The 14,506-nt window shown below is 43.2% G+C and overlaps 1 protein-coding gene across 1 annotated transcript; it reads left to right on the forward strand.

Moving 5' to 3' along the window:
* Positions 1–486: 486 nt before the first annotated feature.
* On the forward strand, positions 487–5,578 carry PIM3 (Pim-3 proto-oncogene, serine/threonine kinase). The gene is made up of 6 exons (XM_042018248.1): positions 487–1,043; positions 1,371–1,480; positions 1,642–1,692; positions 1,996–2,359; positions 3,649–3,825; positions 3,988–5,578. The coding sequence occupies exons 1-6, from the start codon at positions 962–964 to the stop codon at positions 4,170–4,172; spliced, it is 969 nt and encodes a 322-aa protein (XP_041874182.1). The 5' UTR covers positions 487–961; the 3' UTR covers positions 4,173–5,578.
* Positions 5,579–14,506: the final 8,928 nt, after the last annotated feature.

Consider the following 14,506-nt stretch of genomic DNA (forward strand, 5'->3'; position numbering starts at 1 on the left):
GGGGCGGGCCCGGCGCGCCGCGGCATTCCCGCCCTGCCGCCGCCTGGCCGCGCGCCGCCGCATGCAAATGAGGGCTCTCCTCATTGGGTCGCCCCGGGAGCCCTTTGAAAGGGCGCCCGGCGATTGGCCGCGCGGCAGCGTTAACGCACACGGGAGAATCTCCCCCCAGCCCTTTTTTTTTTTTTTGCCGCTAATGTGTGATGCGTTCCTCTCAGACGGTGTGTAACTCTGCGCGCCGGTTACTACAGAACAAATAGTTCCCAGCCCCCCGCCCTCCCCGTGCCCACCCGTGCGGTGGGGCGGGACAAGGACGCTGTAGTCGCGGCCACCGCCCCACGGGGGCTCCGGCGCAGAGGGGAGGGGGCGGCGGAGGCGGTGGGGAGAGGTGTTCCCCCCTCCTCCCCCGCGGAGGGATATCCTGGTCGCGCTCGCCGCACTCTGCCCGCACCAAAATATTGGGAGTTAAGAGGCGGCTCGGCGGCGCCGCTGGCTCAGAAGCGCGCGGGCAGCTCGGCGGCGGCGCGGTCTGTCCTCCGCCCGCCACGGCTCCACTGCGGCGCCCAGCCCGCTCCTGCCGCCGCGGCCCCTGCAGGGGCGGGCTCCACGCGCGGACCCGGAGCTCCCGGACTTGTCTGTCTCTGCGGAGGGTTCTAGTTCTGCCTGCGCTTGCCTGCGCCCCGAGCGGCTTTCGCCGGGTGGAAGAAGGAACGCGGGAGCGGCGCGTTCGCTGACTGCGTTTCTCCGGAGGACTTTGTGCGACCGACGCCTGGACTGCTGCCGGCGGGGACCCCTAAGGATTCCGTGGGTTCCCGCTCTCGGCCGAAGAAGGAGCCGCGCAGAAGCTTTCCGCGGCCCGCCGCCCTCCGCCGGCTCCGGGGAGAGGAGAGCCGCGCTGAGCCGGGAGGACGCCGGCGGAGCTGCCGTGGGGAACTCGCCGTTTCCCCCCCCCCGTCCTCGGAAGATGTTGCTCTCCAAGTTCGGCTCGCTGGCGCACATCTGCAGCCCCAGTATGGACCACTTGCCGGTGAAGATCCTCCAGCCAGGTACGCGGCTGGGCTGTCCCCTGCCAGCGCCGCGCCGGAGGGCGCGGACCGGCCCTGCGTTACCGGGGTATCGGGGTCGGCGTCTCGCAGACCCCGGAGCTGCGTTTATTTCCTTATATTTATGTCTTTTTGTTATTCAAGAAGATTACTTTTAAAAAATAAAGCCTTGGTCGGAATCAGGGCAGCGTATGGGTCCGCCAGCCAGAGCATTTGTGGGCTTTTTTTTTTTTTCTAAATTTATTTTTATTGTTCTTTTTACTATTATTGTTATTCGGGCGCAGCGCGGCTGCGGACACTAACACGGGTGTTTCCCTCTCTTTTCCGCAGTGAAAGTGGAAAAGGAGCCGTTTGATAAAGTCTACCAGGTGGGCTCCGTGCTGGGCAGCGGGGGCTTCGGCACCGTGTACGCGGGGAGCAGGATCGCCGACGGGCTGCCGGTGAGGCACGGGGCGCTCGGGCGGGGGCGGCGGGCGGGAGCGTGGCGCGGGAATCTGCGGGCGCGGGAAGCGGCGGGCGCGGCCGGCCCGGCCCTCGGCGGCGGGGCGCAGGCTGAGCCCGCCCCGCCGCTCACGGCGCCTCCTTTCTCCGCGCTCCGCAGGTCGCCGTGAAGCATGTGGTGAAGGAGCGGGTGACCGAGTGGGGCACGATTGTAAGTACCCGGGGGAGCTCCGGGGGTGCCGCGGGGCTCCGCCGCGGCGGGGCCATTGTGTGGGCGGCGGGGCCCGCCCCGCTGGCGCGGCCTCTGCGTCGGGAGGGAATTTGGCGGGGGTTCGCCGCCGCAGCGCCGCGCCCGCCCCTCGGACTGCGGCAGCGGCGGAGGGGGCCCGCCGGCCGCGCCCTCCTCCCCGCCCTGCACGCCCTCCTCCCTCCCTCCCTCCCTCCCTCCCCTCGGCGAGGGGGTGCCCCGGGCCGCGCCACTCCCCCGCTGACCCGCGCCCCCCTTTCTGCCCAGAGCGGTATTATGGTGCCCCTGGAGATCGTCCTTCTCAAGAAGGTGGGCTCCGGCTTCAGAGGGGTCATCAAGCTGCTGGACTGGTACGAGCGGCCCGACGGGTACCTGATCGTTATGGAGCGGCCTGAGCTGGTGAAGGACTTGTTCGACTTCATCACGGAGAAAGGCGCCCTGGACGAGGAGACGGCCCGCGGGTTCTTCCGGCAGGTGCTGGAGGCGGTGCGCCACTGCTACGGGTGCGGTGTGGTGCACCGGGACATCAAGGACGAGAACCTGCTGGTTGACCTCCGCACAGGGGAGCTGAAGCTCATTGATTTTGGCTCGGGGGCCCTCCTCAAGGACACAGTTTATACTGATTTTGACGGTACGTGTCCACCGCCCTTCCCGTGCCCCTCCCGGGGTTATTCCCTCCCTCTAGTTGCCACTTAGCCCGTTCCCAGTGACCGGCCACAGCAAGCAGAGCCCCTGACGCGGGTGTTCATATCAGGTCTATCGGTAATGGAAACCCGTGGACCCGAAGTGGCTTAGGGGTGTTCAGTTGCGTAGGAAAGAAGCGATTCCAGGCAGTGACGCAGCAGTTTATGTTTCCCTGTCTTGGAAAAAGCGGGGTTTTTTTCCTAGAGGGCGATCTGTTTACATGGAGGTTTTGCCAGTGTCGGATGTTTCCATGTGTGGATATGCAATTTTTATATGCAGTGCCTTTTTTTAACTCGGAGTGGTACCTCCCACACTCCCATTCTGCCGGTGTCCTGGAAATCCCGCATTGCAGATTTTAAAGTGATGGGGATAATTGTACTCTCTCGAAATGACTTGCCGCGGGGGCTAGGGTCGATGCTTTAGAGGTGGGAAAGCTGAACATAAGCCAGCATGTGACCAGAGGGAGCATTTCCCCCAGTCCTTGGAGTGTGACTGATGTAGCCGGGGTCTCGCTCCCCCCGCCCCCAGCTGCCACACTCACATCTGTTTGTTGTGAAACCCGAAGCCCCGCTGCACGTGACCCTCGGCATCACGAATTCCCCGTTTTGTTTGGTATCCAAGGAGCTCTTGGGCACTGGAGGAAGGGGAAGAGGGGCGGGTTGGGAAAAGCTGCTGCATAGAAGCCCGGGGGGGGCCTTAAAAACGTAGAAATCGTAAGCAGCCCTATTTTGTTTACTGCCCTGTGGAATTGGATAAAGCAGATTAGCCCCGTGTAATACGGGCAGACCTGAGTTTCACCTTCTTGTCGCCCTCTCCTCCTCCCCGCCAGCCCCCTTTGTCCTTTTATGTCTATTTTTGGTGTGATGCTGCAGACGACACGTGGTCAGTGAAAGGGAGCCCGCCTCAGTAAACAGTCAGCTGATGGGGCTGTGTTATTCCTTGCAACAAAATAGAACAACCGGATGGGCCAAGTCTGTTGATGGTGTAACCCTGCAGATGACCTGAAATTACACTGTTAATGGCTTTGGCTTGTAAAAAATTTAAAGCTGTTTAGTTTTTTGGGTTTGGTTTTTTGTTTGGGTTTTTTTTTGTTGCTGTTGTTGTTGTTTGTTTGGGTTTTTTTTTAATTCCCAAAAGCCAAGTTTTTGAATTTAATTTCGCTTTGCCAGAAGGAGCTGAACAATGGGGAAACACTTTAAACTTTTACTCTAACAGTGTGTATTTTTCTCCTTTCAGGAACGAGAGTATACAGCCCTCCAGAGTGGATCAGATACCACAGATACCATGGGCGGTCAGCAACAGTATGGTCTCTGGGAGTTTTGCTGTATGATATGGTTTGTGGAGACATCCCTTTTGAGCAAGATGAAGAAATCTTGAGGGGACGATTATACTTCAGGAGAAGAATTTCACCTGGTAAGTTCTATAGAAGTTAAGTGGGTTTTCTGGTTTTGGGGTTTTTTTAATAGTCCTGTAAATTTGAGCTTGTGTGGGTGGATTTTTGTTATTAAAAAGACAATCAGAATTGTCTTTTTTTTTGCTTTCTTAGTCTAATATGGCTTTTTTTTTTTATTGCAGAATGTCAACAGCTGATCAAATGGTGCCTTTCACTGAGGCCTTCAGACAGACCAACACTTGAGCAGATTTTTGACCATCAATGGATGCACAAATCTGAAGTAGTGAAGTCTGAGGACTGTGACATAAGGCTACGGACCCTTGATACTGATGTATCTAGCACAAGTTCAAGTAATGAGAGTCTGTGAATTACTAAGGACCTCGCACTGGGAGGGGGAGCTACAAGCAGAAAGACCACAGTGCTGCTGCCAATACATATGAGGGGCTAGAAAAATGCATTCATTATTCTGTAGTTGAATCTTTGTCTGAGGGACTTGATTTTGTTTTCCCCCTTTGCTGGTTTCTGCTTTGGAATGAGAGATTTCCTTTGGAAATGCTGATGTTTGGGAGTTGCAGGCCAGTACTTAGTCAAAGACTGACCTTATTAAGAAAGCAGTGACCTCTTGAATACATGGTAAACTTTTTTGCTCTCATAGAGCCTGGACTAGATTTTATTTGCTTTTGAGTGCCTTTTTGAAAGCTGCTTCAGTGGGACTTTCTTTTTTGAGCTGTCTATGTCCAAAGAAGATCCAGTTCATTATAGGAATTTGCTCCCTTTAGACTCAGTGCTGGAGGAAGCAGCTCCTATGATGCATTGGAGAACCTGTTCGGTGATTGAATGAAGTAGTCCCATCCACTGGTGATGGAATACTTGAACACAGACATTTCACTCCTGCCCCCTTGCCCTTTACAAACCCAACCCACCTCTGCTGCTCAAAATATTTCCTATAGCCTGCACAGAAATATGAACAGGTATATTGGCTTCTTTATCAGAAACATTTATTCATGTTTCCTTTTATCATCTCTACCATTGGGCATGAGAAGCCCCTTTCTCAACTCCCCCCGGCCTTTTGTCACCCTGCGAGTCTTAAAGTATGTATGGGCATGTCGAATGCACAATCAATGCAATATTCAAGGACTTCTACTTTTTTTTTTCCATACCTGTATAATGTGTTTATGTAAGCTTGGTTTTTCCATGTACTATACAGTTATTTATTGTTTGAAATTTAGAAGACCTCCCACAGTTTTCAACTGTGGCTATTTATTTGGTTAATTTATTTGGTTAGAGTTATTCAACACTGTGCTTTCCCCTCCTTCTCCCCATGGGAATTCTAGTGGTTTGCCCATGGCACTTTTTTTCTGCATTCCTGTCAACTTTTGGTTAAAAAAAACTAAAAAAAAAAAATTTCTGACCTTACCAGTTTTTTGTTGGAAGATGGGAAATTGTTGTACAAAGTCTAATTTAAGGGAAATAGAATGACTTTTTTAAGTTAGTCAGTATGCCTTTTGTCTGGTATTAATGTACCAGAAGTGTAAAGTAATGCTGTTTGGAAGGGTTTTAAATTATTGACATTGTACAGTCTCCGTGCATTGGCTCTGGAAGGTAGAGTGGCAGAGTCATAAACCTTAATTTATTTTAATAGCTGTGTTTCTGTGATCTGGTTGCATTTATGCAGCTTGGATTTGGATTTTTTTTCTTCTGTTTAACAGTGTGAAATGTATGGAGATCATATTTTTTATACAGGTATTTCAATTAAACTTTTTGTATATAACAGTTCCGTGTTTGTGTACTTTTATCTTCACTGTTACTTGTGATGAACTGGGGAGCACCAGCTCAAGCCTTGTTAAAGGCCTGCAGCAGCTGACCCAGAGTTACTAGATGGTCTATGCCATTAAGCAGTGACCATTTTGAAAGAATTAAGCAATCCATCACCTGAGCTCTATCTACTCCTCAATCACTGCGTTTGATGTTGGACTGGGGAAAGGAGTACAATACAGTAGCACTGATGGCCTACATAAAAGGGAATTGGCCCTGTAATTGTGGGACTTTTACCTCTGTCAACACTGAATATCAGTGTACTTGTCCTTAAGTACAACAAGGAAGGATTTCTGTAGCTGCTTGTGGTTATTGTTTCCACAGTTGATATGTTTACTTTCCATTACATTCAGTTTCCTTCTTCCTGCATACACCTTCCTTCTGGGGGTGGATGAGGACTTCCTGTGCCTTTATGGGAAAGGGACAGCATTTTTGAAGATCAGGGCTACTGTTTTCCTTCAACTCCCTTAGATGATCAAAAAAAGACTGGTGTGTCTGTCACTTGGTAAGAGTACTGGGGAGCATGTGCCATTCTCACCTATAGCAAAGGACAAAGAGAAATGTCCTCAGCATTCATCTTCACACGTTGGGAATCAAGTCCTGCAGATTAACGATTTTATCCTCATCTCTCTGCAGCCAGAGACTGACCTGACTTGGTCTTTTTGCGGGGGTGGTACCGATTACTAGGTTTAACTACCACAGATGGATCGACAAGGTATATTTGAGGATGTGTTCGGTCGTTAAAGGTGCTTTGTAGTTGTCACAGTAAAGGGCTAGGCTTAGAATCTGTTGGTTTTGTTATTTCCCTTTCTGGGGATCTTTCTGCCAGCTCAGCTCATCTGCTATTATTTTGGTTCCCTATGGGGAATATCCCACTGACATCACATCAGTCTCCTGTTGCTAACTAGTTCAGACTCAAAATGCCAATGAATAGCGGGAGGTAAATGTGAAGAAAAAAGACCATTTTTGGTCTGCACTTTTCTGATGTCATGGAGGGCAGGTGTGTAGCTTTTTCTTGGCCATAAAAAGGAAGCTCAAATTACTCTAGTCGGGGGGAAAAAAAAACCTAGCCACAGTTATGTCCATCAATTTGTTTTCTATTTTTTCTGATTTTGTTCCTTTTTTATTTTAGAATTGTTTCTCCAGTTTTTAATGACGATTTGTACATATGCTAAACCTAGTCCCTGAAAAACTCAGTTCCCTATTGTTGGAATTCTATTCACAGAAATAAAAGATTCTACAGTTAAGATTGCTTAGGATACGGATTTTTCTATGAGAAAAACACTTAAAAGTGAATATTTTGAGTTTTGCTTTGGAATGAGAAATGCCTTTTGCTTAAGAGGGGAGGTATGCTACAGGAGAGGTGATCCCAGCACCTACTGCACTTCTTTAGGGAAACATGTTTCTAACCACAAGTGCTCCCTGGAGAAATTCCAGTCGCTGACAGTAATTAACATCTTCCACTCCAGCGGCTTCACATGTTCACAGCTGTTCTGAGGGATGGCAGCGGGGCTGTACGGGTGAGCTTCAAAGGGCTACCAGAAAAGCGATTCTAAAAACACATTTGTAAAGCTATTGTTGATTGCTGAGCTAGGGACTTTCAACATTTCCTCAGGAGCTGTTACTTTCCTTAGCTTCACTGAGAATCAGCGTTGAAATGCTCTGTTTTGAAACATAAAAACTAGGTTTTCACCTTTTGCTACTGAGGCAAAATGCATTAAAAGGATAAAGGTCAAAAGGACAGGGGCAGGAGTGCTGACTCCCCTCTGGGATTAGCTCAACATAAAAGGTGCACTTTCAGTGCTGCACAGGCAGCTTTGGTTGTGAAACTCCCCTGTACACTAATAGAAGCCATGTGGCTGAAACACCATAGACTGAAAGTAATGATTTGTAAAAATAGCGTTTCATTACAGTTGAAAGTTGGAAAATGATGTGTTAATATAGTTCCATTAGCTGAGTGTTTCTGCCAAAATGAGCAAGTCGGTGACAGCTCTTGGTTTCTCCTGTGCTTCTATCTGGTATTAATATCATTAAATGTTATTTCTCCGGGATCCTCCTTTTCATGCTCTCTCCCCACTAGGCTGGTTTTCAACAGCACAAAGCTTGAAAAATAAAATTCAGCAGGTCATTCATATCATTTAAATCAGGGCCTGTTTTAACCTTGAAAAATTGATATAGCAATACTCATACCTATGCATGTATGCATGCTACTGGCTTCATAACAGATATTTTAAACATATTCTAATCCTGAAATATCTCTAACAATGTAGTGTTTTGTGTAATTCATATCTCCAATAAAGCTCATTCCCCTGAGTGCATAACCATACACTCTCTTCTTTTCTTTTTTTTTTTCTTTTTGTTAACTGAGTTTATATTTACTGAAGCAGCTGAACAAGAGCCCTTTGAACATAGAACTATCGAAGGATGTTAGGAAGATTGACTAGGGTGTGTTCTCACCAAACACTTACGGTTCTCTCTCAGTGGTTTACTGACCTCTGTTGGTGAAATTAAAGTACATGTTCCAAAAATGATGATACATAAATTGTGGAGATTTTAAATCACCACTGGCTGATATTTTTAGATATACCCATATCTATGGTATATATAGCTATGACTATGGCTAATACTTAATTAACTCATAATGCTTGAAAGGATATTTCATTAAAAAATGAAAAATTTTAAATTACTACAAATGCGAAAATAGCTTCTCAATAAAAATGGGAGAGGGGAATATGTATTCAAAAGGTTGTCAAATCTGCATCTGATGTTATAGTGCTAACCTGCCTAGTGTGCCCCCGGTCACCTATATGACTCTTGGCATGAGTGTTTACAAGCATATTAGGCCTCATTCTTCCACTTCATTTCAGTAACCATGAGAAGCACTTGTCTTCTGGCATGCAGATGGGCAGTAATTCTCAGTGGTGTAACTAGATAACAGAATGCTGTGGCCCAATCAGCCTAGTGTTAGTGGAATTTTTTCTACTAACAGCAGTGATGCTACAATTTGTAGCAGAAGTCAAGATGGCAGCATTTTCGTCTCATGGCAATACAGTTTTTGATGCTGTCCCAAAATTTTCTCTGCTTGTAAATTTGCTATTACTTAGCTTCATGGTTGTCTGTGATTTAAAAATTTAATATGTTTTTGCCTGCAGCATCCCTTCAGGTAGCTGATTTACCAGAGACATATTAAGCTTTGGTGTTATTGCAGAATTGCTGAACAAAGTGATAAGGAGGTCACAAATCCATGCAACTAAAAATGAACTTAAATCTGTATAAGACAGGATTCATAATTATTTTCAGAGAAAGTTTGTCTCATAACTGGTGAATTCATGTTATGACTAAAAAATGTGTCCATATAGACATACCAGCTCTTTTTTTTTGATGAAGTGACTAGAGAACTCCAGAGCTATGATGTAACTCAAAGCAAAATGAGGAGCAGAAACATACATCCATTTAATTCTTGCAGACATTTTCTTAGCTTGCAATTCCACTCCTTCTGTTCCAATAAACTTAAAAGGTATTCAATCTTTGTGTCCTTTACTGCTTGTAATTATTATTTGTAATACAGCCTGGCACACTCAAGTTTTAAGAAACATTAAGTGGTTTCTAATACTCTGATAAAATCGGCATGTTTATATCTCAGATGCTAGGATTTCCTTTTCCTTAAAATGCTATGAAGGAAATTACTTGCCTGTGGAAACATTCTGCTTACATAATAATAAAAATTCAATATAGGTCTCAGATTAGCTGTGTTTAAGATCTAATTAATATGGTCTTAGTAAGAATGTTATCTATTATAGCTAATACTCTGCTAATTGACTGCACAAACCATTATGTAAAAAGCTGCTTATACTAGTCCACTAAGAGAATTAGTGAGATGCATACTTCGACTTGCACTGTTTCTCAGGTAAGTCTGTGTTAAACATCAAAATTAGAATTAAGTCATAGGCAGAAAAGTAACTTGTGGATCAATATGATCCTTTGTTTACTATTAATGACTCAGCAGTCACTTTAAGTCTCCAATCAGGAGTATGGAAAGATTACAGAAAATTATACAGAAAACTGAGTATTTTGCTCTAATATGTACAGAATCCTGAAGCAAATGTTTTGTTATTTTATGAATAACTGTCTGTGTAATAGCTAGGTGGATTTTTTTTTTTTTTTTTTGGTATGTTAGTTCTACTGAAAAAAAAAATGCTCTTTTGTAGAAAAAAAAAGGTTTGCTTGAAACACTTATTCTGGTAATTATGAATGGTCTGGTGTCAGGCTTCAAGTTTATCTCTCCACTTTTCTGCTTCCCTTCTTTTAGGACAGGAAAATCTAAGCATCAAATATCAGTCTATTTGAATTAAAATACATAAACATGTTAACAAGCATATGTTACAAAAGATTGGTGATCCCCCATAATTTTTTTTCCCAGAAGTTTCCAAGCCTAATAGAGTCATGAAAGTGAACAGTCTCTTTCAAGATCATCCTAAGGAAAGATGTCCATTACCTGGGGAGAAATACTCCTGTGTTCATACTCCATGCAAAGATTTTGGGGGGGAGAGGGGAGGGTTGTTTGTTTGTTTGTTTATAATAGCTAAGTAATATCAAAAGCCTTAAAATACAAAGATTCACATCAGCATAGAAAAGTGTAAGAGATCACTACTTTGCAGAGCAAAGTTGTCTATTGTCCGGGCAGATAGATAAAAAACTTAATCCACAGGAAGGCAGGTTAAGATGTGGTAAGGAAGAGTTTTATATCTATAAGGCTAGTTGAACACCAGGGTAAACAGACTGTGTAGTAAATCAATATTTTTAGAAACAAGCATTTTTCATAAATCATCTAGAAGTTACAGCTAATTTAAAATTACTTTGAATTTCATCAGCCTAATTATCTTGAATGACAAAGAGAGGTTCCAGTCACAACATTCATGTGCTTCTTGAACCAATATAAAATTTATTGACAGTGCTGGTTTTGCTACTGGCAAAACCAAAAATTTTAATGCAGATTTGAGTTAATCAATAGAAGTAGTGACAGATTTTCTCATGATGGTGAGGCTATGGGGCTACTGACCTTTCCCAAAGCCAGCATCAGCTAAATTGTTCCTCCCACTATCCCTTCCTTTTGCTGGTGCACTGATATTAAGATCGATGAACTGTTATCTCTGATAGCAACCCAGCATGAGGGAATGTGCGCAACCGCTTGGGTCTGGGATATGATGGAAGAGAGATGGTACTGCTGAAGAAAGGATATGTGTAATAACAAAATTTTCTCTAGTCAGTACCAACAAGCATACCCCCTAGTTTCTATTTGATAACTTCTGCATCAAGGAATTTTTAAGGAATACGACAAATCCTGCTATTTTTAACCTTACATGCAAATTACTTTAAATGTCTTTTCTTCAGCTTTTCTTCAGGTACTGAGCATTTGCTTGAGAGGTATACAGTACCCCAAGTACTGATGAAGTGAAAGAACTAACATGACTCAGAATCCTACACAGGTCAAAACTTAATTCATGACTATATTTATGTATCTCAACAGTATGCCCTACTTTTTAACCAGCTTCACAGGTACATTTGCAAATGAGAAAATACATTCAATATTTCAGAATTGTTAATTGGCGACAACACTTTACAGCTATTCATGAAGAAAAGATAAGTTGCAGTGAGAAAAAGTAATGCAAATAAATGAGTTATCATCATTGCATTTATTGTTTTATCTCAAGATCTATGATTTTCCTATTTCTCTGTCATTTTGAGTCTTCAGCTGGCATGAGCTCCATTGTCCTCTCTAGAATATTTTTACCAGTACTCATAGTTTAATATGTAGGATTCCCATATACTTAAAGGAAAACTTCAGCAACTGATCTTGAAAATCTTGAAAATCTTGGTCAGCCCCTGTGTAAACCATGAATTTTGAGTGCATTTTAAAGATACACTGTTCCCAGTTTAGTGCTTGTTGTGGTGATGCACTCAAGTAGCTCTAATAGCTGAGGATCACCATTTCTCTGACAACTCCTAGCCAAAACACTCTTGGTGGTATGTGACCCAATTCTGCAGTTCTTGTAAAAAAATTCCAATCATTTCAAGGGGGATTTTGTCTGTGTGATAACTACAGAGCTATCTCTTAACTCGTGACAAAAGAATGTCTGCCCCAGAGAGAAAATAAATAAGAAAGCCTGAAGTTGTAAAGAAAACTTCTCCTGCAATGCTGAAAAGCATAGAGAAAGGAGCCCTTCTGTCTTTCAGAAGTCATAGCTGCCTCTGTAAGACAACAAATGTTATTTGGACCGCAAGGTCAAGGTAACTTGAAAGAAAAGTAGAGCATAAAACTATGTCAAAACCTGAGTCCTTGGTGGCATTTTTGTTAATACCACAAAGAGCAGTTACTCACCCCTGAGATTAGCTCAATTGGTTAGAGCATGCTAATAACACCAGTTTTTTTCCCATGTAACTGCCTGTTGGTGTGAAAAAGGGTTCATAACCATGTTGATCATAATTTATACCTCTCTTTTCCTCTGCCGAACAGAATTTCATTAGTCCCCAGCTAATGGCACGGTCCAACTCCTTTTATGGCTTGAGACAAACTCCTACCGATACAGGTGATGAGAGGAACATGTGTGAGTCACAGTTTCAGAACAAATAATACACACTTTCATATTCTTTACTAAGTTACATTCTTATTATTTAATATTATTTTAAAACTAATGTTGTCATGGCAAAAACTGCACTGGTGACAATAGTTCTTTTCAACCAGATAGTTTTCACAGTCCTTTAGAAACTGCATTCACTGATTATGAATATATATATATGATAGCAACTTTTGTCTACATCTTACTGCCATCTTATATTATAACTTTCTTAATTCCAGAACAAAGTAATATAGTTGACAACACTGAATATTTAGCCAGACCTGAAATTAATTACTCTTTCTGACCAATTTTTCTGTTCTCTTGGAAAACTTTGAATTTCTTTAATGGAAATTTCGAATGACACAAGTTCATATATATGACTATATATATAATATTTCAATCTCCTATAGTAGGTCTTCTCCAATGAACAGATTAGTTCAATTGAAGCTCACTGACAACTGAGCACCACAAATGGTGGTCATGAAGGCAATATTAAAAAGTCATAAAGAATCCCTGGACAAACACAAAATTATCAGAGGTGCAAATGAAGTTCTCCCTAGTCTTGCAGGTGGCCAGTACAAAGCTTGCATGGCACTGGAGACAAACTGGAATGGAAGATACTTCAAATAGCATAGTGATAAGGCATCAAATGGCTTGGTGCTGGTTTTCTGCAGGGAAAGATCATTTCACCTTGCACAGGAATATGTTTGTTCTTGAGTACTGTACTTCTGCTCTCGGCTGCTAAAATTCAAGATAATTGGCTTAGACCTGGAAAAAAATACAAACATTTGTGTTGAAATGAAAGTATCTTGACATATCTAGATTAACATTTACAATGCTGTTAACTGACTCAAGCTAATGCAATCAACTGAGAGGATTTGAAAGTCCAGATTCACAGACTTCAGCTAAGGGATTGTCTAAACAAATCTACTGCAAGTAAATTTTCCCAGGTAAATTTTTGAACTAACACCTCTTTGAGGACATTGAATAATAACAAGTAGTTAATTTTCTCCTTTTTCACTAGTTTTATGTAAAGCGTGTTTGAGAACATTTGTTGTAGTACCTGTTAAAGCAATTTAGCTGGAATTGTTTCAGGGGGGTTAACTGAAATCCTGGTCTGGGTGGGTAGATCAGTACTCACTGCAGACTGATGGCTGGTTCTTATCTATATTTCCATGTAGATTTGCCCTTAGAAGATGATTTGCTTATTTAAAGAGCAATATGGGATATGAAAGTGTTATGTAAACATATGCTTTGCAACTACAAAGCAGTACAAAGTAGTAGTGGCCATTGTAAATAGGTAAATGTCATTTAAAAAATCACAAAGTGAAGAAAAGTTGCAATGGCACTTTCTTCTGAATACAGCTGCTGACTGATTACCTAAAACTATGGAGCAGCTACTTGCAACAGATTTACCCTGCACATGCATTTCAGTCTAACTATCTCAAAAACTGGCTGGGGTATGTTGTACAAATTTTGACCACAAGCTGGCCTGCATATGCCACTGTAATTTATACAGTTGATTACCTTCCACTTTCTCAAGGATATTAACTGGCATGAACCTTCATTTTTTTCATTTTCAGTAATTAATTCCCTGTAGAGAGGGACTGAAAACACTAAACAAAAGCATTTAGTCAGAAATTATTAGAGTTGGCTTGTCAGCTGTTAATCACCATGCATTTTTGCACAAGGAGTGAAAATTTTATTAAACCTTATACTTAGTTAAAACCTATTATTTCCGTAGCAGATTGGAAAGTACTGTCATCTGTTTAGACTTGTATCCTAAGATTCATTAAGAGTTGGTTTCCTGCAACATGTAGGCATTTAGAAATTCATTCTATTGGGCACTGAATGAAGATACAAAGGGTGAGGGCTGTAGCACAGTCAAGAATTCTTTTGTTGAAGGTCTTCCAAACCCCCACCATAATGCACACTGACAACACAGTGAAGGAATATTAATGAAATGGAATGGGATTAAAACTAGAAAGTGAAGAATAATGAGAAAAAAAAATTGCTTCACAGATTTTGGGATTCATTGCCATAGTCTGGTTTTGTGAATGACATGGGCACTAGAATTTTGTACAATCATTCCTGCTTGAATTACTATTACAAAAGAAAAAAAAAAGTGTTTTTTTGGTATATTTGCCATTTCTGGGGAAGTGACAACAGCAGCTTGCTGAAAGCTAATAAGACCTCAATGCTCTGGTGTAAGATTCCTCTAAAGATTCAGAAGGAAAAATATCAGCAAATGAAAATGACCGATTACTGT

This window comes from Corvus kubaryi, unplaced genomic scaffold (genome assembly GCF_017639235.1).
Source record: "Corvus kubaryi isolate FWS band 111438036 unplaced genomic scaffold, C.kubaryi_AGA036_p1.0 137, whole genome shotgun sequence".
Classification (NCBI taxonomy): Eukaryota; Metazoa; Chordata; class Aves; order Passeriformes; family Corvidae; genus Corvus; species Corvus kubaryi.